Below are 26,553 nucleotides of genomic sequence, written 5' to 3' on the forward strand. Positions count from 1 at the left end.
ACTTGCCGATCAGAAGGTTCAAATCCCCGCGACGGGATGAACTCCCGTTGCTCGGTCCCTGCTCCTGCCAACCTAGCAGTTTGAAAGCACGTCAAAGTGCAAGTAGATAAATAGGTACCGCTCTGGTGGGAAGGCAAACAACATTTCTGTGTGCTGCTCTGGTTCGACAGAAGTGGCTTAGTCATGCTGGCCACATGACCCAGAAGCTGTACACTGGGTCCCTCGGCCAATAAAGCGAGATGAGCACCGCAACCCCAGAGTCGGTCCCTTTACCTTTTAAGAAAGGAATCCGATTGGTGGAAGGGCACCGGCAGGGGCGAACAAAGGCATTGCGACACCTGGGGCGGGGTGCCGCTACATAGCGTGCATGTGCAGCACTGCTACGTCCGACGCATGCATCGTACGTAGCGATGCCACACATGCGCTGTACATAGTGGTTTGCCAGTGGCGGTGCTCCAGTGCCGTACAGACGGTGCTGGTACCCTCTTCTCGCAGCTGCAGCTGTGAACAGAGGATGCTCTACATTTTGCTGTAGCGGCGACAGAGGGATCCCACTGCCGTCTGTACGGCGCTCAAGCGGCACTGGCAGCAAACCGCTATGTAAAGTGCATGTGCGGCGTCGTTGTGTACAGTGCATGTGTGCAACGCTGCACATGCGCTGTACATAGCGGGTTGCCACTGGCACCGGGATCCTTTGGTCATGGCTGCAGCCGCGAACGGAGGATCTTTCCATGGCGGGGCAAGCTCCCGTTGGTTGCCTTCTTGCCACCCCCCCCCATACACGGCACCCAGGGCGCAATGCCCCCCCCCCCGTTGCGATGCCATTGGGCACCGGCGGTTTGTAAAGTTTGTAAACCGAGGTACCACTGTATTTTCCTTCCTTCTTTTGCACTGAGCCACACCCGCGAGACTCATAAACACAATACGTCCTCCAATGAAGGCCCAGCTCTGCTTCAATAAAGTGGTTTCCAAAGTCTACAATTTCAGGCATGGGGTAGATGTTGGAATGCTCCCCCGCAGCACTCCCCTCCCTTCAGATAGAAAGCTAGCATATAAGGGGAAAGGGTTCTAGCCTTTCCCTTTGCATCCTTTTATTCTATGTGCAAGGTTTTTGTTTCTTAAAATGCAAATGCGAGCTCATGTGAGCCCCCACCTGCCATCTAGATTGCCACAGAACGTGAGGTGACCAGCTCAGTTTCTAAGCACAAGTCATAAACAAATATATTCTCTGGGTTTACTGAGTGCTGCTTGCTTTTCCTGTACAAAGCAATACAGACGCCAAGGCTCCGTTTACCTGTCCAGGCATGGTTGCCACCACTTGGCTATTACTCACATGCTGTTGCAATTAGTAGGAGTAAAAGTGTTTGCTCACCCACAGAATTCTTGTTTGCAGAGCTTTGTATAACATGTTATGCAGGTGTCCCAAAGGGCTGCTCTTACTTGGCTGTCATGAGAAACCACATGGGTGGAAATCTTTCCATTTAGTAAGATCGGTGTGTGAAAAGCAGCAGAAGAGGCAGCCAATAGAGGGCCCAGCGGCATGTCTAAAGGGAGGCCAGAACTTAGGCTTGGTACTCTCTAGAGGTATCGGGTCCTCCCTTAAAAAGGGCACGTATTCCGGTGAGACCTGGACAACCGACACCCTGTGTTGTGGGTGGGTATGATTGGTCAGCCACAACACCTGATTGGTAGGTCCCTCAAAGCTGGGTGCTATCTGGCCAATGGGATGCAGTCCAAACGGTTTGAGGGACCTATAGAAACCCATGCACATGACCCAGAGCTTCCTCTTTTGGCACATGCATTTGGAACACCCACCCACCTCTCCCTACTTTTAGGGTTTTGCACTTGACCTTGCTATGCCGTCATGTGTCGTCTGTCGTTGGGACAGGGGCACAGCAGGAATTTCCCCCACTTGACCAATTGGCTGTTGCCATTTGGGTTTTGCCTGCCGCGTAGCAAATCGCCACAACTTGTAAGGTTGCAGATAGGCTCTGGTTCAAGTGATAGGGACGGGAGAAGGCTCTCGCCATCCCTATGTGAAGGGTATTCCGTTAAAGGAATCCAGGGACTTGATGGTTTGGTCAACCCCTGTGAGGGGGTTGTGCCCGTGCCTGAGTCCAGGGGGACATTTGGGTGGCAGAGTTAGCCTGTTCCCAGCTTTCTGCTTATCCAGGTGTTCACCCTTGGCTGACCTATGATGGAGCTCTGGGTCAGCGCTACCTGCATGGCAGGGAGCTAGTCAAACCAGAAGCTATACAACCAGTCACTTTCTGTAAACAATAAAGTTGTGGCCTAAATTCTGCCAAAAACCAGAACCAAAATTTGAGTCGTGTGTGAATTTATTTAGGAGGGAGGTTTCTGGGTCTGAACGTGCAAATTTTATTACAACAAAACCTGCTTACAGGTTGGATACTGTGCCACAAAAAGTCCCCTAAACATCAGGGGACTGTTAGTTGACCTCTACAGAGAAAGATTACACTGTACACATTTTTGTTCCATATTGTCTGTCTACCTTACAGCTGAGCCCATTTTTGGGACAATTTGGGAAGTGAGGGTTTAAAGAAATTTCCCATGCCCCCAGTAGCAGCTACTTTCAAATGAAGAAAATAGGTTTATAAAGTCTTGATCTTCTGTGATTAAAGAAGGGATGGGAGAGAGAGAGCCACTAAAGCTGAAATACACTTACGTAGCTCGTCAAAATGTGTAGCTGCTCCCTCTGGACCTGGGATCGAGCAAATGAGCCTGGCTTTCAGGAACGTGGTCCACTTGTTGATCAGACTGCGTTGGCCCCCCATGTCGTTCTGATGGAAAAGAAATAATGTAATTTAATTTCTGCTGGAAAGAAAGGAAGACTTTTACCTAAACAGCTTGAAAAGGTGTAACATGCCTGTTTTAAGAAAGAAAACTTTTTCGGGGGAGGGGGAAGTTAGGAAAATGAAGAGATAATACAGCATTTTCTACACTGGATTGGAGGAGAATACTTAGCTGCAGGAGATTTTAACAAGCTGAGCAGCCATTTGTGGACTAGTGGGATCACAGTCACCCAGTGTACCCCCAGCAGAAGCACCTCACCTTTCTCTGGGCCTGACACAGACAGATGAACTTCTTTTTCCATATGTAGGCTCCAGTCTAACACAGGTAGATTCAACTCATACAACTAACATGTCTCATAAAATCCTGGTAGCACCTATGCAATGAATCCTTGGATGGTTTTTGAGTAGAGCCTGGATGGCCATCTGTCATGGATGCTTGAGCCAAGATTCCTGTACTGCAGGGGGTTGGACTAGATGACCACCAGGGTTGCTTCCAACTCTATGAGTCTATGAATAGCAGCACCAGAAAAGAATATCTGAGGGGCAGGGGGCGAGAAGGGGCAAACAAAATATCTGATTGGAGGCGAGCTTTGTATCAACAGGATCAACTGGGTCTCAGGCCTTCCTGGTGATAGTACCTCTCTTTGGAATGACCTTCTCAGAGAAGGGCACCTGGCTGATAGCCTGGCAACTTTTTATATATCGGAGTCCAACAATTTATTAGAGTCCAACAATACCTGGAGGACCACAGGTAAGCATACCAGCTCCAGGCATTTGAACACAGATGCTGAACAACTGCATGTTGTACGAACAAGAGTTGCCTGGGATATGATTTTCATAGCTTCATTTTTCATCTCAGTTCTGTTCTTTAGTTCTTCCCCTTTCCAATGGTGTCTATGCCCTGGACACAGGTGATGGAAAACAGAAGGTCCTCAATCAAGTGAAAGGGACAGCAGTGGGCTGATGAGCTGATAATCTGCCTTTGTTCACCTTCTACAAAAAGTACATTTGGCCACAACGAATTCAGACTATAGGGTGCCACAGGGCTCTTAGTTGTCTTTACAATAAACCTCATTATATTGCTAGAGAAAGCTCTTAAGGGTTTTCATTTCACTGCGAATAACAACTTAATTAGCACCTACTGCTTAGTAGTCTCTTAAACTGTAAGGAAACCCTAGCGCTCCGCCTACAAGTGACTCCTTCCAAGGAACAAGAAAGTACCTATCAAAGGTCTGCTATTCACTTGTGCCTGGGTGTCAGAAGCACGTACAGGAAGGCTGCCAAATGTGAGGGAGATATTTAACCTTGGTCAGTTACAGTAAAACTATAGTCACATGGAAAATCTGAACTGACTTTTTCGGGAGGGGAAGGAAAAGGTACTAAGAAATTCAGGGCAATTATATGCTAGGGAGACAATGTAACTATCTTGTAGACCATCATGAACAGTTCACCACTTCTCTGATCACGATCATATTTGGCAAGAAGAACTGGAATAATGGCACAGAGCTGCCTAAGAAAAGCACATCACTTTCAGAAACATCCTATTTTAACGTTTTAACAGTCAGACACAAGCTGAAGCAAGTATTGGATCCATCAGCACCTTCAATGAAATTCAGAATCACATGGCTGGAAAGAGAAGCACATGTGGCTGGAATTCCTTGTTTCTTTATATCTGATTCTCATAAATTTGGGGTGGAGGCCTTTTCCAGCCTTTGGCCACATTTGATTCCCCCATGGGCAAAACGTGGAGCACTGATGGGCCAGAGGGGGAAAGGGAGGGAGGAGACAAAAGGGGGCAGAACAATGGATGACGTGACTCTGACTTTCATAGAGAAGGCTAGATTCCAGCCATGTGAAATAATAATAATAATAATAATAATAATAATAATAATAATAATAATAATAATTTTTTATTTATACCTCGCCCATCTGGCTGAGTTTCCCCAGCCACTCTGGGTGGCTTCCAATCAAGTGTTAAAAACAATACAGCATTGAAGCAAGATACAGGTTAAGAACAAGTTTCAGGCTTGGTGAAAGCACTTGAGGAGGCCCCAATGGGGGCTGTGGCCTGTGAATCCACAGAGAGGACTGGACAGAGAAATCGTTATGCATTTTCTTTTTTCATGAAACCAGCCAAACTACCTCAAACAGGAGTTTTCTGTATGTGGGAATATGGGAATATGGGGGAATATGTGTACTATACATTTAAAGCAGCGTCACACCACTTTAAACAGTCACGGCTTCCCCTAAAGAGTCCTGGGAACTGAGAGCTGTGAGGAGACCCCCATTCCCCCTTCACAGAGTTCCCTAGGAAAAAGGGAAGGGCTGTTAAACAATTAGTTCATTTGCCCTCTGGACAAGAGAATGTTTCCCTGTCAGGAAGTGGTACAGGCAGGGTCAGCCCAAGACATTTTGGCACCTGAAACAAACCACAAAATGGCGTCTCCCTCCTGCCTGCCTGGAGAGAGCTTTCCACAAATGGGGAGCCACTGTGGAAATGGCCTGTCCTTGAGTTGCCACCCTCTGGACTTCTTGCTGAGGAAGCACATGAAGAAGGGCTTCAGAGGATGATTGCAGGATCCTGACCAGTTCCTTTGAGGAGAGGCAGTCCTTGATGTACTGCGGTCCTGAACCATTACATGCTAATGCAAGGTCAATATGGGTGTTCAGGGGCAGTTTGTTTTCAAAGACCTTGACACTCAAAAGGAAAGGTGAGCATGCTCAGGGAGGTACCTAATTCAACACTAGAAATGGAGATGGCTTTGTTAATCCCCCTTCCCAACAGGAATCACACTTTGAGCAACAGCTGCTCCTGAGAAAATGAAAGCAAATTGCGATGGCTGCAGCCATTTGTTGCCCTCCAAGATGGAGTCTGGAGTTCCAAACATAACCTGAAGGATGTGCTGATGCCATGCTTGCCCTGTTGGCTAACAGGAGAAATAAAGGCATCAGAGAATGCCGATGGGAGGCCTACTAGTCAATTATCAATATGAAACAGGTGCTTTCCATGTTAATCTTAGGCATTCATTTGAATCTTCCACTCAGTCCTTTTTGAACTGGGAGGCACATTCTGTAGAAGCAGAGAGAGAGGAGCAATAGTCATTTCCTCTCCTCCTGTGTGCCCCATGGCAATATGTGCATTGTACAGGGCTACATCACACACCTGCCAGTGGGAGATATGTCTCTGTCTCCCACTTGAGTATGATTTACAAATGTAGGTAGAGGAAAAGCCAACGTGTTTTGCTTCATCTTCATTGAGGCTCATGCAGTTCACATCAGCCAGGTATCATAAGTAAGCTGTACTGCACAGAACACAGCATGAAGACTTTGCAAATCACAACCACAGAAGAGAACAGATGCCAACGGGGAAATTAAGAGAACATCTGCAGCTTGCCATTCCTAAATCTTACTGTAAGTAAAAATGACACACATCAAGAAAGAACAGCTGAATGCATAGGAAGTTTTCTGGACATCAATCAAGCTGGAGGACATTGAGAAATGCAAATGCATTGCAGTTTAAAAGTAATAATTACAGAAAGCAGCTGTGTAAGTCAAACCAGACAACATGTGGAATTTGAAGAAGTTGCTTATTAATTAGTGCCTGCAGCAAGTTATGCAAAAGCATCTATCAAAGGGAATTCCTGGCAAGAACAGCAGGAAATAAATGAAAATCGAAAAAGAAAGAAGCTCTTGAATTCTCCTTGCATACGTAAGGAGAGAGTTGATATTACTGGCAAAAAGAAATGCACCCCTCCACACACACACACACACACACACACACAGCTACAGTAGGTTGCATTAGAGAAAATTCTCTGGTCACATTTAATAAATTCCCCGAGCTATTCTATCCTGAAATGGACAAAGATGTTCTAATTTTCTCAGCTCCATAAGCTTATTTACTTTAAATGCACCATTACATTTGTGGTTTCCCAGTAACAGTACTTTGCCTCAGTAAATCCATCATTGCTCACAATGCTTGCTGTAGAAAACCAAGTCCCTGCCACAAGGTTCAAGTGTGAATTGTGCATTGTGAACAGGATGGGCTGTTTAAATAGTTGCTGTTATTACAGTATTGACCAGCAGCAAGAGACCATTTTGTGCAGATATAAACACAATATTTAAAGAGAGTCATTGACCACAATAAGCTGTGGCATGGGAATCTATTTACACAGAGTTCATTATGGAATTGACTACTCCACCAGGACAAATTGCAGATTCTTTTGGACATTTCCTAAAAACTTAGCAGCCCAGGATAAGATGAACCTGGCCAACATCCAGAGACATAAAAATTGAGAGAACTGCTGTGCTCTTCCTAATACATTGTTAGACTGCCATCCTTTTGTTGAACCAGAAGAGTGTGGAATTCTAACCGTATTACCAACACGGGAAAAAGCAGCATTACTCTAATGTTACTGTAAACATGTACTTTATTGCGGAGTGGTGTTAATATGTTTCTGTGTGGACATGTGGCAGGGAATACTAGGATACTACCTCAATTTTGACAACATTTTTGATGTGGTCATGGGCGGGGGGGGGGGCAGAGCCAGCCCACCCATAAGGTGGACTGAAGCAGCCACCTCAGGCAGCAGAATCCCACAGGGGATGTGCAGAGAGATCTTGTGAAAGTTCAGTGAGATCTTGTGCAATCTTGTTAGAAGCTGCTGCCATGTGACCGTGGCAAGCGAGGCTTTAACGGTAGGGCTGGGCCCTTCCCAACTTTGCCTCAGGTGGTGAAACAGGACAGGCCACCCCTGGAGGGTGGTAATTTTTGGGTGGAGCAGCTGAAGTCTAGGTACTTGGTCTCCATCCTCCTTCTTGACTCCTCCACTCCTCAGAAGTGCCTGCTTCCTTATTTGCTGGGCTCCCTAGTTCAACAGTGCTGTTGCATAGCTCCAGGTCAATCCAAAATTAGACCATGCTCATCCATTTCTTTATTATGGGTGAGGGGCAGGTAGTACTGACATCTGGGTGGGTGATCTAGGTGAGACTGACCTAACTCTGGAATGCCTGACTGCATCCTCAGTGCAGAATAAGGCAAGACTGAAGGGTCAGGCAGGGGGTGTCACCATGGACCTCAGGAGTTCCACCTCCTTCAAAAGAAAACCTGTTGACCCTGGGGTGGGCTTAGAGGGTCTGCATTTGGTGTTGGGTGAGAGAGAGAAATAGAAATGCTATTGGAGTACTCACCACCACATGGGAGTCAATGAGAGCCAACAATTCTCAACCCAGGAGCAATGTCCATGGGGTTGCCTCAATGGGAGACCCAGTCTAACACATCAACTGGGGCATACTCTTGATGTGGCCTTTGCCATGAATGATGTGAGGGGTGGCCTGAAGACAAGAGGGTACAGTGCCCCCTTCATCATGGTCTGGATTGGTGGGAGTCATTCCCATTTGGTGGGTGTCAAGACCATTTGTAAGTTTCTTTTTGCTGTTCATTTCATTGGACTTCATCAAGGAGCCTGGTGGATTCAGACTTATATTCTGGTAAAATGCCTCCCTTCTCTTACTTTCTCCATTTCACTGTCACTCACAGAAATTGTACTAGAGACAATTCTAAATTGCGTGCTTGGACTTCCTAATTTGAAATCACTCCAAAAATAATTCAAGGGAGGAAAACTTCCGGATATGATGTGAAAATATTTCCGAACTCAGGAGTCAGGTTTTCCGCAGCTAACCCCATAATTCGGCACATCTGATGTGAGAAAATTACAGCTCTAAAAAAGTAATGGGAAGTCTGCAAGGCTGGCCAGCAAAGGGAGCTAAAATAATCTCTCACACATAGTTCAAACAAACGCTGTTTCCAGAGCTGATGTGGTTCACTCATTCAACATTCCTTTCCCTTTCCCTCCACTTGCTATTTCCACTGCTGTAAAAGGTTGATGATTGCAAGCAAAAATTATGTGATATGTATTTGTTTTTATACAATTTTATTTCAATTTATATTTTTTTAATGTGTAGATGGTACAATTCCTTAAAGTTTGAACCAGTTTTGCCTTCTGGTTTAACCATCAACACCTTGCTCTAACAGGTCTCTAGTATGAGGATTTAAGAAGGCAGTAAATTACAGAACTGGTTCAATAAACGTGTGTGTGCTTATTTCTCTGGAATCACCAGAATTCTCCTTTATGACCCATCCATATGTCAACAAAGAGGATAAATTAGGTTCCAAATTGCATAAAATTTGCATAGAGGAATACTGAAAGTATAGATGTGAATTTAAGGGGGGGGGGAATAATTTCTATGAGTTCTATCCAACCCTTTCCTGCCCTAGTGCACCCCCATATCACCCCACAGATCTACTCCAGCAGATTCGTGGGGAGGAGAGCTTCTGGCATCCCTGAGCAGGCTCAGGCAGGCTCAGAATACTTCTGAAGGACTCAGTAATTGAGATCTGTTGCTGAAGCCCAGTAACTGCAGATTTTGGCACCATCCCTCTGTGCCGTCAAAGGAGTCCTCAGAAACATTATTGCATATAATCCATACAGGTAAATCCATCTGCTGCAGGTGCTTGTGTTTAATCCTCCTTGAACGTATACCTCCAGCAATGTGCCTGCTGCTGGATCCACAGTTGCTCTCAAGTTGGTCCAGATAAGTGCAAAAGGGTCTGCCAACCCACCCCTCGCAACTATGGGATGGCAGCAACTGCCAAGGCAGCATCAGCCATACAGGTTAAAGGACAAAGCCAAGTATTTTAAAGGTGTCTTAGGTAAGGATAGGCCCATCCATCAGTTCTGGTTTCTTTCTGTTTCTCATTTTTCCAATCTTCAGTTCTCCTCATTTCTACATTGATAGTTTATTGTTTCTTTTTAAAAGTCCTCATCAAAATTCAGCAGCAGCTTAGGGCAATTTTCTCCTAATAGCCACATTTTCCCCCCATGCAATTTTGCCTAAAACGCACAATTTTGCTAAGTAGACCCCCCACCCAATATAATGCATTCTGTATGTTAGTTTCAAAAATATGTGCTCCCGTCCCTTAACTTTAGGCCTCGTCTACCCATATGGCAGTATGTGCTGGTGGCAGGCCTGGCCCTCCTGGAAGGCAAGGGGAGGCAACCACCTCAGATGGCAGGGTCTACAAAGGCAGTAGACCCCAAGGTAGATCTTTATCCCTTCTTCCCGATGTTGATCTTTGCTCTCCCTTCCCTCCCCACCCAGGAAGAGACCGCCATTTTGTGGTTTGCCTCAGGTGCCAAAATGTCTTGGGCTGCCCCTGGCTGCCGGAACTGTATGTGGAGTGTAGCTTTTTTAGACTATATGTGGAGGTATGACTTTTGAAAGCTGCCTCACATCTGCGCAGGTAAAAATCTAGCATACTGTGAAGGAAAGTTCTAGCCCAGCCAACTGCCTCTTGTGCCAGATTCCTGTTTTCAGTGGAGCACTTGAAAAATGTCATTTCTCTCCTGCATTCTGAAGAGGAAGAGTTCATTCAGTACCTCTGAAATCTACCACCATCTCTTTTATTTTATCATTTCTTTATATATTATTATTTCTTTATATATACCGCCTTCTTCTCCAAGGATCTCAAAGCATACACGGTTTCTCCGTCCTCATTTAACCCTCCACAACAGCCCTGTGAGGTTGGGCTGTGCTGAAAGACTGTGACTGGCCCAAGGTCAACCAAGGAGCATCATGGCTGTGTGAGGATCTGAACCCTAGTCTCCCAGGCCAACATTCTAACCACTATGCATACTCAATGTTTCTGGGGCATATATAGAACAGGTGTTAGAATGATAGAATCATAGAATAGAATCATAGAATCCTAGAGTTGGAAGAGACCACAAGGGCCATCGAGTCCAACCCCCTGCCAAGCAGGAAACACCATCAGAGCACTCCTGACATATGGTTGTCAAGCCTCTGCTTAAAGACCTCCAAAGAAGGAGATTCCACCACACTCCTTGGCAGCAAATTCCACTGTCGAACAGCTCTTACTGTCAGGAAGTTCTTCCTAATGTTTAGGTGGAATCTTCTTTCTTGTAGTTTGGAACCATTGCTCCGTGTCCGCTTCTCTGGAGCAGCAGAAAACAACCTTTCTCCCTCCTCTATGTGACATCCTTTTATATATTTGAACATGGCTATCATATCACCCCTTAACCTCCTCTTCTCCAGGCTAAACATGCCCAGCTCCCTTAGCCGTTCCTCATAAGGCATCGTTTGTTATGATTACAAGCATGACGGTGAAAATAGACCACTTTCAGCAAGGCTTCTATTCCTGACTGACATTTCCCTCCGTGAGCTAAGTGTATTTATGGCCTGAGGATTTAAGCCTGCGAGTCCATTTCCCCTTTTAGAAGCCATGGGACTTGACAGCGCTTCCCTATGCCTGGATTGCATCCAGAGGGATAGGAACTGACTCCTCATCCATGAGCTTTAGAACCAAGCCTGCCACAAGATTTACCAGATATTGCTGTGCAAAGATTCTGCCCGGAGACTCTGCCCTCCAGACATCCATGATGAGAAAAGCAGAGGAAAGCATCCAAGCTAAGCTCTTAACATCTGGCAAATCTGCGCAAAATGTTTCCTGCTTTGGCTGTTTATGGGACAGTCGACACAGAAATGAGATCACTCCAATGTCCACCTGCTTTTTAAAAAATTAAAAAAATGCCATTTTTTGAAGTTCTTAAATGATAGAAAGCACTAATTTACAAGTCTGAAAGTCCTTGTGACAATGTCTGCAAAAGACTGTGGGAAAGTCCAGTTTGAGAAAGGTGCTTATTTGGCAAACCCACACAAACGTTTTCTCGCATGGGGCATTCCGGTTCTGGATCATCGAGCAGAGAGCAAAAATAACTAAAAATTATGCTCCCGTCTGCATATTCAGCAACATGTCTGGGCAAAAAGTCCAGGAAGCAGAATGGCTTAAATGCTGGGAGGAATGACCAGATGCGTAAGGGGATTAAGGTTTCTAGAACCTGGAAATTACTGTGGGGGCAACGTGTGTAAATTAGCAATTGCAAGTGCCTGCCTAGAGTTGACAACTTGTGATTTTACAAATACGTACTTGGTGCCTGTTTGGAGCCTGATGGGATTCTGGCACATTGAGAAAGAGACTGCTGGGTATGGGATCAAAGGGGTGGGGGGAAATGTGTGTGTCCATAGTGTGTTGGTATTTTTAATAGTGCAATAATAAATAAAAAAATATATTTCCCCCCTCTTTGTATCCTCCCCCCACCCCAGCACCTGCAAAAGAATAGAAAAGAAGATTTTGGAGCAGTGGTGTTGAAAATTAATATATTGCTACCATTATGTTATCCCAGTAGCGATGCATGGAAGTGAAAGATGGACCATAAAGAAGGCTGATCGCCAAAGAATTGATGCTTTTGAATTATGGTACTGGAGGAGACTCTTGAGAGTCCCATGGACTGCAAGAAGATCAAACCTCTCCATTCTGAAGGAAATCAGCCCTGAGTGCTCACTGGAAGGACAGATCGTGAAGCTGAGGCTCCAATACTTTGGCCACCTCATGAGAAGAGAAGACTCCCTGGAAAAGAGCCTGATGTTGGGAAAGAGGGAGGGCACAAGGAGAAGGGGACGACAGAGGATGAGATGTTTGGACAGTGTTCTCGAAGCTACCAGCATGAGTTTGACCAAACTGCGGGAGGCAGTGGAAGACAGGAGGACCTGGCATGCTCTGGTCCATGGGGTCATGAAGAGTTGGACACGACTAAATGACTAAACAACAACAACCATTAGACTAAATGACTAAACAACAACAACCACCATTATGTTTAATGATATTGAAGGGGAAATGTGGCTAGCAAAATGGGCCAGGTTAAATCACAAACATACCCCTAGCTAGTAGGTACCAGTATAATAGCCTAAGGAAGGCAAAGCAAAATGTTCTCATGTGTGTGTTCTAATCATCAGGGCCAGGACTGTTAGAAATGCAGTGATGGGCTGCAATGTTACATTCATGGTCTGTGAAGTGCACCTCAGGGGAGAAGGTTTTAGGTTTGGGTCTTTTTGTTTTTAACTAAGTTCCAATTAAGGGGGGAAATGGGGTGCACCTACGTGCTTAGCTACCCGCTCCCAAACAGTAATAAAGTCTAACCGAGAATGCATGTGATCCTTTTCCTTGAAATCCATCACAGTGAAGTTCTGAGAACCAATCACCAAGCAGCACTTTAAACCCTGCCATTTTGAAATGATGCTTTATTTGAATAATTGCACGGTGCAAGACAATACTGGAAGGTCTTTGATTGATGCCAACAAGGGTATCAATATACCCTTCATAATATCAATATCTCGCAGGATGTGACTTTGCCACGAATGCTATGGGATCATGTTTCATGTCAGGATTATTTGAGAAGACAGTTAATGTGAAGTATAATTGTTTAATTGACACATAAATGGAAAATGCCTAAATATGTATTACTCGGGTTACAGATGCTTCAGGTTACAAACTCTGCTAACCAGGAAGTGGTTGCTCCAGGTTAAGAACTTTGCCCCAGGATAAGAACGGAAATCACACGCCAGCGGCGCAGTGGCAGCAGGAGGCCCCATTAGCTAAAACGCGCCTCAGGTTAAGAACTGTTTCAGGTTAAGAACGGACCTCTGGAATGAATTAAGTTCTTAACCCGAGGTACCACTGTACTGCTAACTCTGGAGAAATTCCACTGCAGTATTCTAATGGTTTCTGAGCTCTAGCTGAGGTGATAATTAACTGCCGTTGTTTTCTGCTAGCTAATACATGAGTGTTTAACCTTAGATCACAAGAGAGGTATTGAATTGCAAATTCGCCATTTTGAAGAGAATTGCCTTGTTTTCCTTATTCCCAGGCTCTGTGAAAGTAAGGATGTGTAAATAGCTGTCTAGGTAAACAGCCTCAGGCAGGATGCAAGCTGGAATGCAAGGCTGCGGGGAGAGACAGGTCTGTTGAAATTATTTCCAGGTCCGTTGAAATTATTTCATACTTTTTCATAATTATTATGCTTCCAGGTCTGTTGAAATTATTTCATATTTTGTAAGATGCTGAGTCTATGCCTTGGACTGGCACGTGTCTTATGGAATTGTTTGGATGTATCATTTGATGTTTTCATTTTGTTTTGAAGACAGTTCTTAAAGTAAAGTTTTAATTAAACGCATGGGCCTTAATAATGTTTCATTTCCAAAAAGGAGTCAGTTTTTATGCATCCAACTGTACTTCAGACTGCACAATATTAATACAGTGGTACCTCTGGTTACGTACTTAATTCATTCTGGAGGTCCGTTCTTAACCTGAAACAGTTCTTAACCTGAAGCACCACTTTAGCTAATGGGGCCTCCTGCTGCTGCCACGCTGCCAGAGCACGATTTCTGTTCTCATCCTGAAGCAAAGTTCTTAACCCGAGGTACTATTTCTGGGTTAGCGGAGTCTGTAACCTGAAGCGTATGTAACCCGAGGTACCACTGTATCTGCAATAGTCATTTCTGCAGACAAAAGCAAGCAAAGCAATAGACCCAATCTATTTGGAATTTAGTAAAGCCCTGCTTGGCAACTGATTTTAAACAGGGTCCCTCATGTGTAGAATGACTAAAAGAGTGAGCAGTGCTGGCTCTCCACTGACTTATTTCCATGTGATCCAAGAAGAGCAACAGAGAAGTAGGCTGAGCTATTCCCCTATAAATCAAAGTTGGTCCCTCCCATTGGTCTGTGCTTCAGCTTAAACATGAGTGTGAGTAGATAAGAGAGAGGTTTTACCAGACCCTTGGTCACTGTTCCTGGCTGGTAAAATCAGTCTCTCCATTTGCCTCACCGTGAGTGAAGTGAACGGGGACAGGGTGAGAACAGAGAAGAACATGGAAGCACCTGCCAGGATCAGGGCCTGGCTGAGAGCCAGAAAGTCTCCACCTCCTTGATAAGCAGCTGTCAGTCTGAAGCAACAGCTCCTCTTCCAAACTCCATCCTTCCTGGCCTGGAGAAATGGGCAGAAAGTGGCAAGAAACAGGAGAATCATAGAATCCTAGAGTTGGAAGAGACCACAAGGGCCATCGAGTCCAACCCCCTGCCAAGCAGGAAACACCATCAGAGCACTCCTGACATATGGTTGTCAAGCCTCTGCTTAAAGACCTCCAAAGAAGGAGACTCCACCACACTCATTGGCAGCAAATTCCACTGTCGAACAGCTCTTACTGTCAGGAAGTTCTTCCTAATGTTTAGGTGGAATCTTCTTTCTTGTAGTTTGGAACCATTGCTCCGTGTCTGCTTCTCTGGAGCAGCAGAAAACAACCTTTCTCCCTCCTCTATGTGACATCCTTTTATATATTTGAACATAGCTATCATATCACCCCTTAACCTCCTCTTCTCCAGGCTAAACATGCCCAGCTCCCTTAGCCGTTCCTCATAAGGCATCGTTTCCAGGCCTTTGACCATTTTGGTTGCCCTCCTCTGGACCCGTTCCAGTTTGTCAGTGTCCTTCTTGAACTGTGGTGGCCAGAACTGGACACAGTACTCCAGGTGAGGTCTGACCAGAGCAGAATACAGTGGCACTATTACTTCCCTTGATCTAGATGCTATACTCCTATTGATGCAGCCCAGAATTGCATTGGCTTTTTTAGCTGCCGCGTCACATTGTTGGCTCATGTCAAGTTTGTGGTCAACCAAGACTCCTAGATCCTTTTCACATGTACTGCTTGGACATGTACTACTTGGAGAAGCTTGGACTTAGATGACCCTCAGGGTCCCCGTCAACTCTACGGTTCTGTGATTCTACAATTCCATGGGTCACCTACCCTTATTTAAATGTGCAAACACTGTTCACAGGTTATGGCACCAGCTCTCTATTGCCAGTTAAACTTGTTTTGTATTTTCTACACCTAATCCTACCGGGAGGGGGAAACACAAAACAAAGCCAAGGAATTGGCTGCACTTCATTTGATATTAGTGGGAACATTCTAGTTTCCCCCCCAAGCAGACGAAGAAATGCCAGCTACTGCAGATAAGCGGCTGATAACGTCTTTAAGAAAAGAAAAGCAAAATATCAGAAATGCCACTTGTCATGACAAATTATGCATTTCAGTCCGACCGTGGACGTTGAAAGAACTTCCTCGCAATTTATAACACTATCCCCTGCAGAATGAAAAACGATGCAACCAAAATCAGGGGGGCGGGGCAGTTTGATGGTTCTTTTTTAAAAAGAAAAGAAAGAAGCATGAGTCAAAATAATACAAATTAAAAAATAATTTTCTCAAAATTAGAAATGCTGAAAGAAACCCACGCATTACTACAGGACATCTGAATCCTCTAATCACTGGGTAAGATGAAAACGTTGACAGATGTTTGACCCAGAGGGACAGCATCCATAAAGCCCTGATGTCAACTTGGTTAAGCCGTTTAACCCTTTCCCCTCAATAGTTGTGTTCAGCTCTGTCCATTCTCAGACCAGGGAGCTGCCTTCCCCCCCCCCACAACTGCAAATCATCCCCCAATCTGTTCGGCTAGAGAGGCTCAAGGCCTCATGCTCAAGCTAAGAGTGACAGGGTCTAAAGGAGCCGAGCGATTGCAACTGTACAGTGTGTGACCCACACCAGAAATAAATTCATTTCAACCATCCCTAGATATGGTTAAAAAAATCCAGAAAACACCCAAAGAGGTTACATTCTTAATTTTTTGAGGGAGGGGGCAACAAAGAGTCTTGTAGTAAAGCTGCCTTATGCAGAGTCAAACCCAGTGCGTTTTTCTGGAGGGACCCCTAAACATTTTGTGAATCTAAGTTTGGCCTCATTGAGGGGCAATATTTCAATATGAGTAGGAAAATGAGAGCACCTCTAAACATTTTTTAAGAAAAAAAGCACTGGTCAAGCCTATCCTGGCCCAACTATCCTAGCATTATCTACTCTGTCTGGCAGACATAATGCCGATATCTCTCCCATCCTCTGCTACTTGGTCCTTTGAGGTTGCCTGGGAGGGAACCTTGGCCCATCGACAGTACTCAGGCCTGGAGATCTGGCTCTTCCCACAGCACTTTAAAAGCAAACAGACTGCTCAGCAACACACACTCCTTAGCCAGCACTCTGTCCTTTCCCTTGGTTCTCACAGAGGTTGCAGACCTGGGTCTCAGCTGCGCCACTTCAGAAAGCAGGCAAAGGACCACACGACTGAATGCTCAGCCACGCAGACCATGAGAAACGTGGTTGCTCCACATAAGAAACTGGATGTCAGAGAGAAGGGGTCCAGTTGTGGCTTCTTATGGGCAGGGATTTTTTTTTTTTCATTTTTATTTGATAGAGAAGCAGTTCGTTGTGTGACACCCCATCCTTTTCTCTCTACTCTTTTGGAGGTCTTTTCAGGACTCACACTGTATGTAATTATATCCAGAACCTCTTTCAGGAGTTCATTCTAGGGCAGATACATCGGGGGGGGGGGCGTATTTTAGTGATGTTGGTGGTGATGGAGGTTCTGCAGCCATCCAGGACCACAACTGTTCCTTGGGAGAGTTGGACAGAAATCATGCACTATAAAGACCCCAGGGCCTGCCATTCCTTGAGTCAGATCAAAAGCCTAACCAGTCCAGCGCTGGACTCTGCCTCAGGGGTAGGTGACAATCCTTTGGTCTTTCTCTCAGGCTCTTGGGGATGCTCCCCAGGCTACACCTTCTTCTCCTGGGCCACTGGTTCTCACTGGTTCTGATCAACACCCACCTCAAGTGCCCTCGCCTGACTAGAATGTATAATTAAACAGCGGCAATGCCTCCTCATGGCTCGAATGGAGGGACCATGTGTTTGTCAGAGGGCAGAAACTGCTAACCTTTCCATGGCAAGAATGTAGCCTACTGTACAAACTGTAAGAATCACATCCATTGCCAAACTCTGATTTCCTATAGCATGCCCACCACTTGAGGTGCCCCCTCCCAAGGTTTTCCACAGATGGATGTTTCCCCCTGGGATGAAAAATGTTTCCCACTCTGGAGAGTCTACAGTTAATCTCTTCCCCATATCTTGAGCTTCTTTAGCCTGAGTCAAGGCTTGAACTAGATGCCCAGTCTCAGCAGTCAGATTCTGGCACGAATTTGAATATGTTATTAAAATCCACGTGACAAATTCTGTACAATCCTTATCTTGCTTTATCTTCATAAAACTACCCCTAAGGTACCCACCCCCTTATTTCTGGCAGAGATCCTGCATTTTTAAAAGGTCACAAAGACAGACATGGAATTGGCGAAGCGTTTCCCATGACTGCTCTTTCATAGAAGGAAGGAGGTGCCAGTTAAACTTTCACCTGCCGCAGGGAGAAAAATTTCATCCGATGAAATTGCTGACCTTAAGTTGAGCTGTTCAGACAGTATCTGGGCTGGTTTGGACACGAAGAAAACCCATCATTTTGGATTATGAGACTGAGCCTTTGCCAGCCTCATGCCAGTACAATTTCCCTTCCTCTCTAACATCCCCAAGATGAGGCTGGGTGCTTTTGTTTTGACTTCAGGTGAACCACAACTTCTTGTGTTGTTCAAAACTTGACAAATGGTGGTTAACGATGGTTAACTGAACCTCACCACCATTTATGAACAGTCGGCTTATGTTCTGGATGACATAATAAACTATGGTTAATTATCAGTGGGAGTTTCTGGTGTCTTCTTGGTCACCCTGGGGCACTAGAGGAGGGAGTGCAGGAGCTCAAGGCTTGTGTGAGTGGGCTTGGCTGGTGACAATCCTGGAAGCTCTTTCCAGAGAAGAGCAAATGAAGTTATGGGACTGTTATGCTGTCACCTTTCTCCTTGCTTTATTTATCTATGTTTGGCCTGTGTTTCCTTTAGCAACATGTTTATTCCAAGGAGTTGAGAGGGGAAGGAACAAGACAATGATGAAAGAACAACTCTTTATTTGCCACGGTAACCAGTGTGGAACAATGCTCTGGCAAGGTACTGTGAAACACGTTCACAAAGGGCATCCAACTGATGACTTCCTTGGTCTGCAAGAAAGCTTTCTCCTTTTTAAAAAATGTTTTAATTAGTGGTCAAAATGGTATTTCATTGATGGCTGCTGAGATTTCTACCTGGGATGGTTATTGATTGACTACTGTTGTCATTGACGGTTGACTTTAAACTGATTTTACAGTGCTTGGTCATATTTGCGTTTTGCAGTTCTTTTGTTCCGGGATACCTGTTGTGCATTAAACCTCATACCTTGGCTTGGGTCCCTTGGGGCAGAGCATACAGTGTAGAAATATTGGCTGGGATTCAAAGCGCTATTTCAGGCACACCCAAAAGCTTGAACATACCCAGGTTTTTAAACAGCTGACCCTCCCCGCAATGCTATCTCCTTCGGAAATTCCCTCCAGTTTCAAAACTGGTTTCTCATGTGATGGTGGCAGTGGTTTGCTGCTTGAGAAACACAAGCCCAGAGCCCCGTTCTTGGGATTCTAGCCATAATAAATAACGTGGATGGAACCAGAAAGTGTGAGAGTACCACAAAGCTGCAGGTCAGGTTGTTTCAGGCAAGGAAAATAGAAGGGCAGCCCCGCACAGCCCTTTGAATTCTGGGAAATAATATACTGGAGCAGAAGGTGATGAATGGGTGAAAGAACACAGACCAAATGCTATGGGGGGAAAGCAATAGCGAATACATACTGGAGAACTAAAAAAAACAGGAGTGGATTAGTTTGTTTGGGTTAGCGGTGATTTGTGAATGTGAATGAGAGTCTCACTATTCAGGGACAGGTAATTAAACTGGCTACTATTTAACTTCATTATCAACTGTGAAAATATAAGAATTCCAAACTCACAGCTGGCTTATCAAACCAACAGTGCAGGACCAGTTGAGAGAATGTGAGACTCCATTAGTAATCCATATTATTGTAGGTAGCCTAGACAGTACTTTGAGGAAAGTTATTTCCTCCCTTGGGCAATTAATATTTATCGAGGAAACAAAACTAGAGAGTTAGCTTTGCATATATTCTCATTGCTCACCTTACAGACTCGGCCAACTCGGGAAAGGATGGTTTTGTCAGAGGTGCTGCTATCTTGAGAAACTTCTCGGAAAAAGAAATAGATTTTGTCATCGTCTGGATTATATGTGTCCGGGATAGGGAAGAGTCCAATAAACTTTGCTCCTAAAAGACATCCAAAATACCAAACATTGTAACTGCATTGATCTGTGTTTTCTAACTCCTATGAGATGACACAAGACACTGAAGCTGGTGCAGAAGGAAGACTTCCTACCCTGAACCATAATGGGGCCTCCAGATCTTGATGGACCATCAGCCAGCATCAGCTGGCACTGATGGAGCAGTTGGAATCCATCCAATGTCTGGAAGGCCACAGTTTTCTCCATCCCTGGGCGGTGGGATTGTGTGCTCTTCACCTCTTCTTTCTCTGAAGTCAAGTGTGGTGAACGCCCTTCAGACGTTGCTGAACTAAAACTCTCATCACCCCTGGCCATTGGCCAAGACTGCTGGAGCTGATGGGATTTGTAGGTTCAGCAACAGCGGGAGAATCTAGTTTTCCCACACTTGTCCTAGATGAATTCCTCATTGAACAATCAGAATTCGTCTTACACTTCTGATTCTAATGCAATGCCAGCCATGACACAAAAGAATGGAAGTCAAAGGTAACATTGTCATACTCTTAACCACCAGGATCATTCAGTCATCCAGGCTTGCTACCATAGGAAACCACTCATTCATCTGCAAGCATTTTGTCATTTAGGCCAGATTCACTCCTGTTTGCATGAACTGGACCAGCATGCATGCATACTATGTCAATATGATTTGTCATCCAGAGCATGGTGTGGACATGACTTTCGGCGTGCATTTAAACTCACTGCCAGTGTGTCTGTGTGAATGGGCCCTCACACATTCTTGACTTCTTTTCCATGGCATCAAGCCCACTCCTTTTAAAAGCGTTTGAGCAAGAGTCCTAAGACCATGCTTAAATACAGTTTTTAAAATGAATCAATGTTGGCAATGCACATCACTTTTAAAGAAAGGGCTAATGTAAGCTCCACTACATCTCTGTACAAATCAGGAGGAGGAGGCAAAGCCAAGGCAAAGACTCATGCAGAGGCACAACAGGCAGCCACCTGCAACATCAATTCTGCTGCAATCTGCAATAGGAGAAACACATTACTCAGTATCACTCCCAGCAGAAAATGGTTCAGAGGAGTAAGATTAGAGCAGGGAGGCTGCAATGTTATACACACTTACATGGGAGTAAGTAAGTTTCATGGAACTCAGTAGGACTTGTGTCTGAGTATACAGGCTTGCATAAAGGTAAAGGTACCCCTGCCCGTATGGGCCAGTCTTGACAGACTCTAGGGTTGTGTGCTCATCTCACTCTATAGGCCGGGAGCCAGCGCTGTCTGCAGACACTTCTGGGTCACGTAGCCAGCATGACAAGCTGCATCTGGCGAGCCAGTGCAGCACACAGAACGCCGTTTACCTTCCTGCTAGTAAGCGGTCCCTATATATCTACTTGCACCCAGGGGTGCTTTCGAACTGCTAGGTTGGCAGGCGCTGGGACCGAGCGATGGGAGCGCACCCCGCCACGGGGATTCGAACCGCTGACTTTTCGATCGGCAAGTCCTAGGCGCTGAGGCACCCTAGGACAGCGCCACCCGCGTCCCTGGAACAGGCTTGCATAGGATCATGCAAAGACCAATAAGGCCGGTTGCTCCGAAAGTGGAGACTCTGAGCTCTCCAAATATCTTGGTGTTTTTATTATCTTGCACAGGGACACTTTATAGGTCGCAAGCACCACTTATTGCGAAGAAGCTCGCACAGTCTTCCATTTTAGTTCCACCACAGCCCTATACAAACACAAAAATATGTCTTGTACCAGACAAGACTCTCAATCTTAGGGTTGTGAGTTCGAGCACACTTTGCTCCCACACAGCCACCTGTCTGATGACTACGACATCTTTTCAAGTCCTAGAAGGATCTGAGGCAGAGCTCAGGTAGGGGATGTAGGCCTGGCTGTTGTCTCTCCCTCCCCCCCAACACAGAAATGCAATAATACAATAATATAAATACAGCAGGTGAAGAATCCCCCACTGCATTTTTATTGCTTTGACTTCCTGGAATTCCAACTTTTCTTTGTTTGTATGCGCTTTTATACAACCGTTTTACTGGGTTTGTGTGGCATTTTTTGTTTTACTGGTGAAGTTTATTGCTTTTATGTTGTTCAGAGATTTTAAAATAGTAAGCCGCTTATAAACACCTTTAAATAAATAAAATAACAGGGCCTCAGCATCTTTTAAAAGCCTGGGAAAGGACTGGACCTTCTGAGACCTGCCACTATAAGCAAGAAGTTCTTGCCCTAAGAAATTCCCCTCTGCTGATTCAGATCATTGCTCAGCAAGGTCAGCTCTGGGAGAAGTCTCTGAACTATTGCCTGTTACTTAGGATCCTTTTAATTGGAAATGCGGGTTAACAGAACTTGAGAGTTTTTGTTCTCTACCACCAAGCTGTGGGCTTTTCCTTGCAGTGAAGTGAACTATTCAGCTGAGAGAAAGATATAGTTGAAAAGGGGAAAATCTGTCCCATTCCTATATAAGCAATTTAATACTAATTGCACAATTACTTAAGTGTGCACCATTTTTCATTGAAAGCCAAAACAAGAATGGGTGGTTTAATCTTTAGTGTGTGTGTATATTTATGTGTCTGTGTTTTCTTTAATTGTAATACTATCATCAGCCAATTTCTTGACACCAGAACACCCAGAAAATACAAACTTTACGTCAATTTTAATAGTGGTCTTTTTGTTGGAGTGAAACATGATTACACTGAGAAAGCAATTTTGGGAATCTCTTGAACTTTAACAGAATAACACAAATTCTAAAAGCATTCGACTTAAGACATTATGTCAGATTTCAGACACACTAACAGACACAGAACATAAGAGAACAGAATAGGCCAGTGTGCTTAGAGACTGAGACCTGGATTCAAATTTAAAATCCTTTCAAAAAGAAAAAGTAATTCGACTCAGCTGTGAAGTTCAGTGGGTAAGATCCTTGGATGAGATCCTATTCCTTTATCTAACCTACCTCACTGGACCATCCTCAATCATCTCTTTGAAGAAAGGAAGCCTGAACTATAATATACTAATGAAACACTCATTTCTTCTGTGAAAAGTCTTCATGGCACCATACGAATGTTTTGGCATTCAAGCCAGGAGTGGAAACCTGGTGCTCTCTGCCTGATGCCAGAATGCAACTCCAATCAGCTCCGTCCATTAGGGACAATGGTCAAGGGTAAAGGAGCTCTAACAATGTCCAGCTCTAAGCCGATGTGTTCCTTTCAAATGCATTTGAAACCAATTAATATGGTTCCCTTTGCAGTGTGGTTCCCCAATGGCTGGCTCCTACATCTGTGCAACAGATGGATGTCTGCCTCAGCTCGATAGGGTGACCCAGAGAGACGTGGCCCATAAGAATCCCATAACCAGGCAGTTCAACAGCATCGAGAACTCTATCAGAGCCAAGGCCAGGCTTCTCATGCAGCCTTCCTGTGCCGAAACCACAAACAACAAGCTGCAAAGCAATACTGGTTGAAAGCACCTGCTCCCTAAAGGTCCATGTTCAAAAATACTAAATGGTGAAGCCAGGAAACATCTCCGCATTCCCAACAGCCAATGAGAAATACATATTACACAATGTAACAGTTCCCCTGCTAGTGCTTCCCCTCCAAAGGGACTTCTGAAGTGACGTCCCCCTCTCCATGGTCTTGGTGTGACCCAAGAGGCAGTCAAGGGGAGCAGCTTTGCAATCGCATCTGTGTCACAACTATATCTTCTTTAGACTGTGTGCCTGCCACAGTAAAGGCAAAAAGGTAAAGGACCCCTGGACGGATAAGTCCAGTCAAAGGTGACTCTGGGGTTACGGTACTCAACTCGCTTTCAGGCTGAGGGAGCCAGTGTTTGCCCGCAGACAGCTTTCCGGGTCATGTGGCCAGCAGGACTAAACCATTTCTGGTGCAATGGTACACTGTGACGGAAACCAGAGTGCACAAAAATGCCATTTACCTTCCCTCCACAGCGGTATCTATTTATCTACTTGCCCTGGCATGCTTTCAAACTGCTAGGTTGGCAAGAGCTGGGACAGAGCGATGGGAGCTCACTCCATTACAGGGATTCGAACCGCTGACCTTCTGATCAGCAAGCCCAAGAGGCTCACTCCGGCACCACCGTGAAAGAGAGGGAGGCTGGGGAGGGGACATTGTTTCAGCTGCTCCATCTAGTTGTTGCTATGATGCTTCCCTGTGTCCTCAAAGGTAGTCCTTCACCTCTTCCCTGATTCTTTCTTCATTCCAGGGCAGACATACAGATAGTCTCGCCTTCAGTTCTCTTTTCTGCTACCTTTCTCCAAAAGCTCCAAAGCTGCTTCCAATTCCCATTTCTCTTCACTTGCTTGCATGGAGCTATTTCTCAGGCAAGTATCTTTGTGACCTTTCAGGGAGGCTATTCCTACCATCCCCTTCTGACTACTTAGGCCAGCAGCGCAGCCACCATGGGTCTGCTATGGCGGGGGGCTTCCCCACTCCGAGCCACTTCCGTTGATTTCTATCAGATTTGTGCAAGAAAAGAGCTCAGTGACAAAAAGATGGGACACCCTCCAGGGGCGGCTTCATATCTTGCCATTAAGGAGGGCATAGGATACAGGATCAGTGCACAGAAATACAATGAAGGTTGCCAGAGAGTGAGAATTGAAAAAGCAGGGCATTGTCTTGCTGAAGGCTGCAAGGCATACAATGGCCTTTCTGTGCATTGCTGGGAAGTCACCATGTTCTTTTGGTCAGGAGATCTTTGCTTTGCAAGTCATCCATCACAACCGCACAGTAACCCTGAATTATGGGAAGCCAGGTCCTCCATGGAAGAGACAATTAATGGCCAAAAGAAACACATTTAAATATCCGGTTGACGGACTGTGTATAAAATGTGTCTTTAAATCTGTGTCTGCGGTTTGGGGTATTGCTCGAGAGTGTGTGTGTATGTGTGTGTGTGTGCATGTGGTGATTTTTAAAAGCGTTCACTAGTGTTTAAAAATTATCTTATTAGCAAAGGAAAAGAAGTACTTCCATTTAGGAAGCTCTTTTAATGTTCCCCTTAGTGGTATTTAAACTGCTTTTTGCAGGCATGAAATGTACCTTTATGGTCCAAAAGAGAGATGTTCCTATCTAAGGAGATTGGATTTCAACCTCAGTGTTTCAGAGAGATACAGATAACTGGTTTTGATCTAAAATTAACTGTTTAAAAGACATATATGAAGGCTGCATTCCTAAATTGGGTGGGTAGTGCCAGTAAAAAGTGAAGCCAGATCAACCACTTTAACCAAAGCCCTGCTGGGCTCCTGCAGGAAAGGGAGAAGGGAGAAGGGACCAACATTCTTGCTCTCCTCCATTACATACGTTAATGACAAAAATGCTACTGCTGCTACTACTTCACAGATCTTGCCAAGAACCTCGTTGTCATTTTTGCAGAAGCCTTATACAAGCAAGGCAAATAAATATCACTTTTCCTAAAGACTTCAGGGTTAACATTTTTTTAAAAAAAATATGCAAATTGAAATTGCAACACCCCACCCCAAACAACAACACAAGCTTCCATCTCGCCCATTGTGAGGCATGATAATTGAGGCTGGTAGTGTTTGCTCTTGCACAGTTCCTGTTTTCGTTTGCTTGTTTTCGTTTCAATTAGATGTGCAGGTATAAAACATCTGCATGCATACCCAGAATGGAAAATTGGGTGTAAGAACAGAGAAGTACAGCCAAGCCCCACCTGCTGGTGTGGAGCCCCCGTCTGGAAGCCTGTGTGATTATACCTGCAGCCAGGTTTATTTGGAAAACTCCAGATTAGAACACACATGTCTAACTTTGATGCACATTCTGTTTTCCTAGAGTGCCTGCCTGCCTAGGCAAAACTGGAACATAGGAAGCTGCCTTATTTTGGGGCAGACCATCGCTCCATGTTGCTCAGCAATTGTGTAACCAGTGACTCACAACAGTTCTCCAGGGTTGCAGGAAGGGAATATTCCCAGCCCTAACTGGAGATGCCAGGGCGGCTCTGCCAATGAGCATCAAATCTGCCTTAGATCAAGGATACCTAATGAAGTGTGGGCTTTGCATTCCAAGCTGCTCTTCTAGGCCACGATTTTATGGCTTCTTGATATTTCTGCAGAGCTAGAGATGTAAATTTCAATGGTAATTTGTTGGCTGCAGTGGCACAAACAGTTACGCATATACACATATCTATTCCAAACATGGAACTGCCCTGTACAGAAGTTCCAGGTGTTCATCAGAGCACCTGCGGAGGGTTGGGTTGAGGCCTTGAATGCAACAGAAGGAAATGCGTCAGGATGTCTGCGTCTGCAGTTGTATAGAGGACAACTAGACTGTGCAGTAAAGCATGTTCTCCAATAAATGAGAGCATGTGTTGCGGTGTGGGCCGCCAGGCCAGGCCTCTTGTTGCCAGGCAGGTTAATAGTTGTTGCCTGGCATTATGATTGGGTAACCGGGTTGCTGGGGCAAATTGTATGTTGCAAATTGGGTGGGTGGGACCATAGTCTTTAAATATTGGTGCACTCTGGTTTCTCTTTCTCTTCGCAGAGTGCATCGGATCACCAGCCCGCCCACCCTCTTTTCCGGTTGACCTTGCTTTGCCTGTCATGGGGTCGTCTGCCTTGGCGCAGGGGCCTAGTAGGAATTTTGCCATTTGGTGATTGGCTGTGCCATTTGGTTTTTGCCTACTACTCAGCAATTCGTCACAACTTGTAAGGTTGTGGTTAGGCATTGGTTATAATATGCTGGTGGTGGAGGGGTCAGGTTAGGCCGTGC

General features: G+C 45.2%; 1 protein-coding gene across 1 annotated transcript in view; it reads right to left on the minus strand.

The window, feature by feature from the left end:
* SEMA3D (semaphorin 3D) overlaps positions 1-26,553 on the minus strand; it is a 174,560-nt gene that overhangs the window by 56,578 nt on the left and 91,429 nt on the right. The window contains exons 8-9 of the mRNA XM_081860956.1: positions 19,697-19,839; positions 2,687-2,801 (exon numbers count right to left, since the gene is read on the minus strand). Coding sequence (XP_081717082.1) covers positions 2,687-2,801; positions 19,697-19,839 — 258 coding nt within the window. The remainder of the gene's footprint in view (positions 1-2,686; positions 2,802-19,696; positions 19,840-26,553) is intronic.

Source organism: Podarcis erhardii (genome assembly GCF_964252035.2).
Source record: "Podarcis erhardii genome assembly, chromosome: 5".
Lineage (NCBI taxonomy): Eukaryota > Metazoa > Chordata > Lepidosauria > Squamata > Lacertidae > Podarcis > Podarcis erhardii.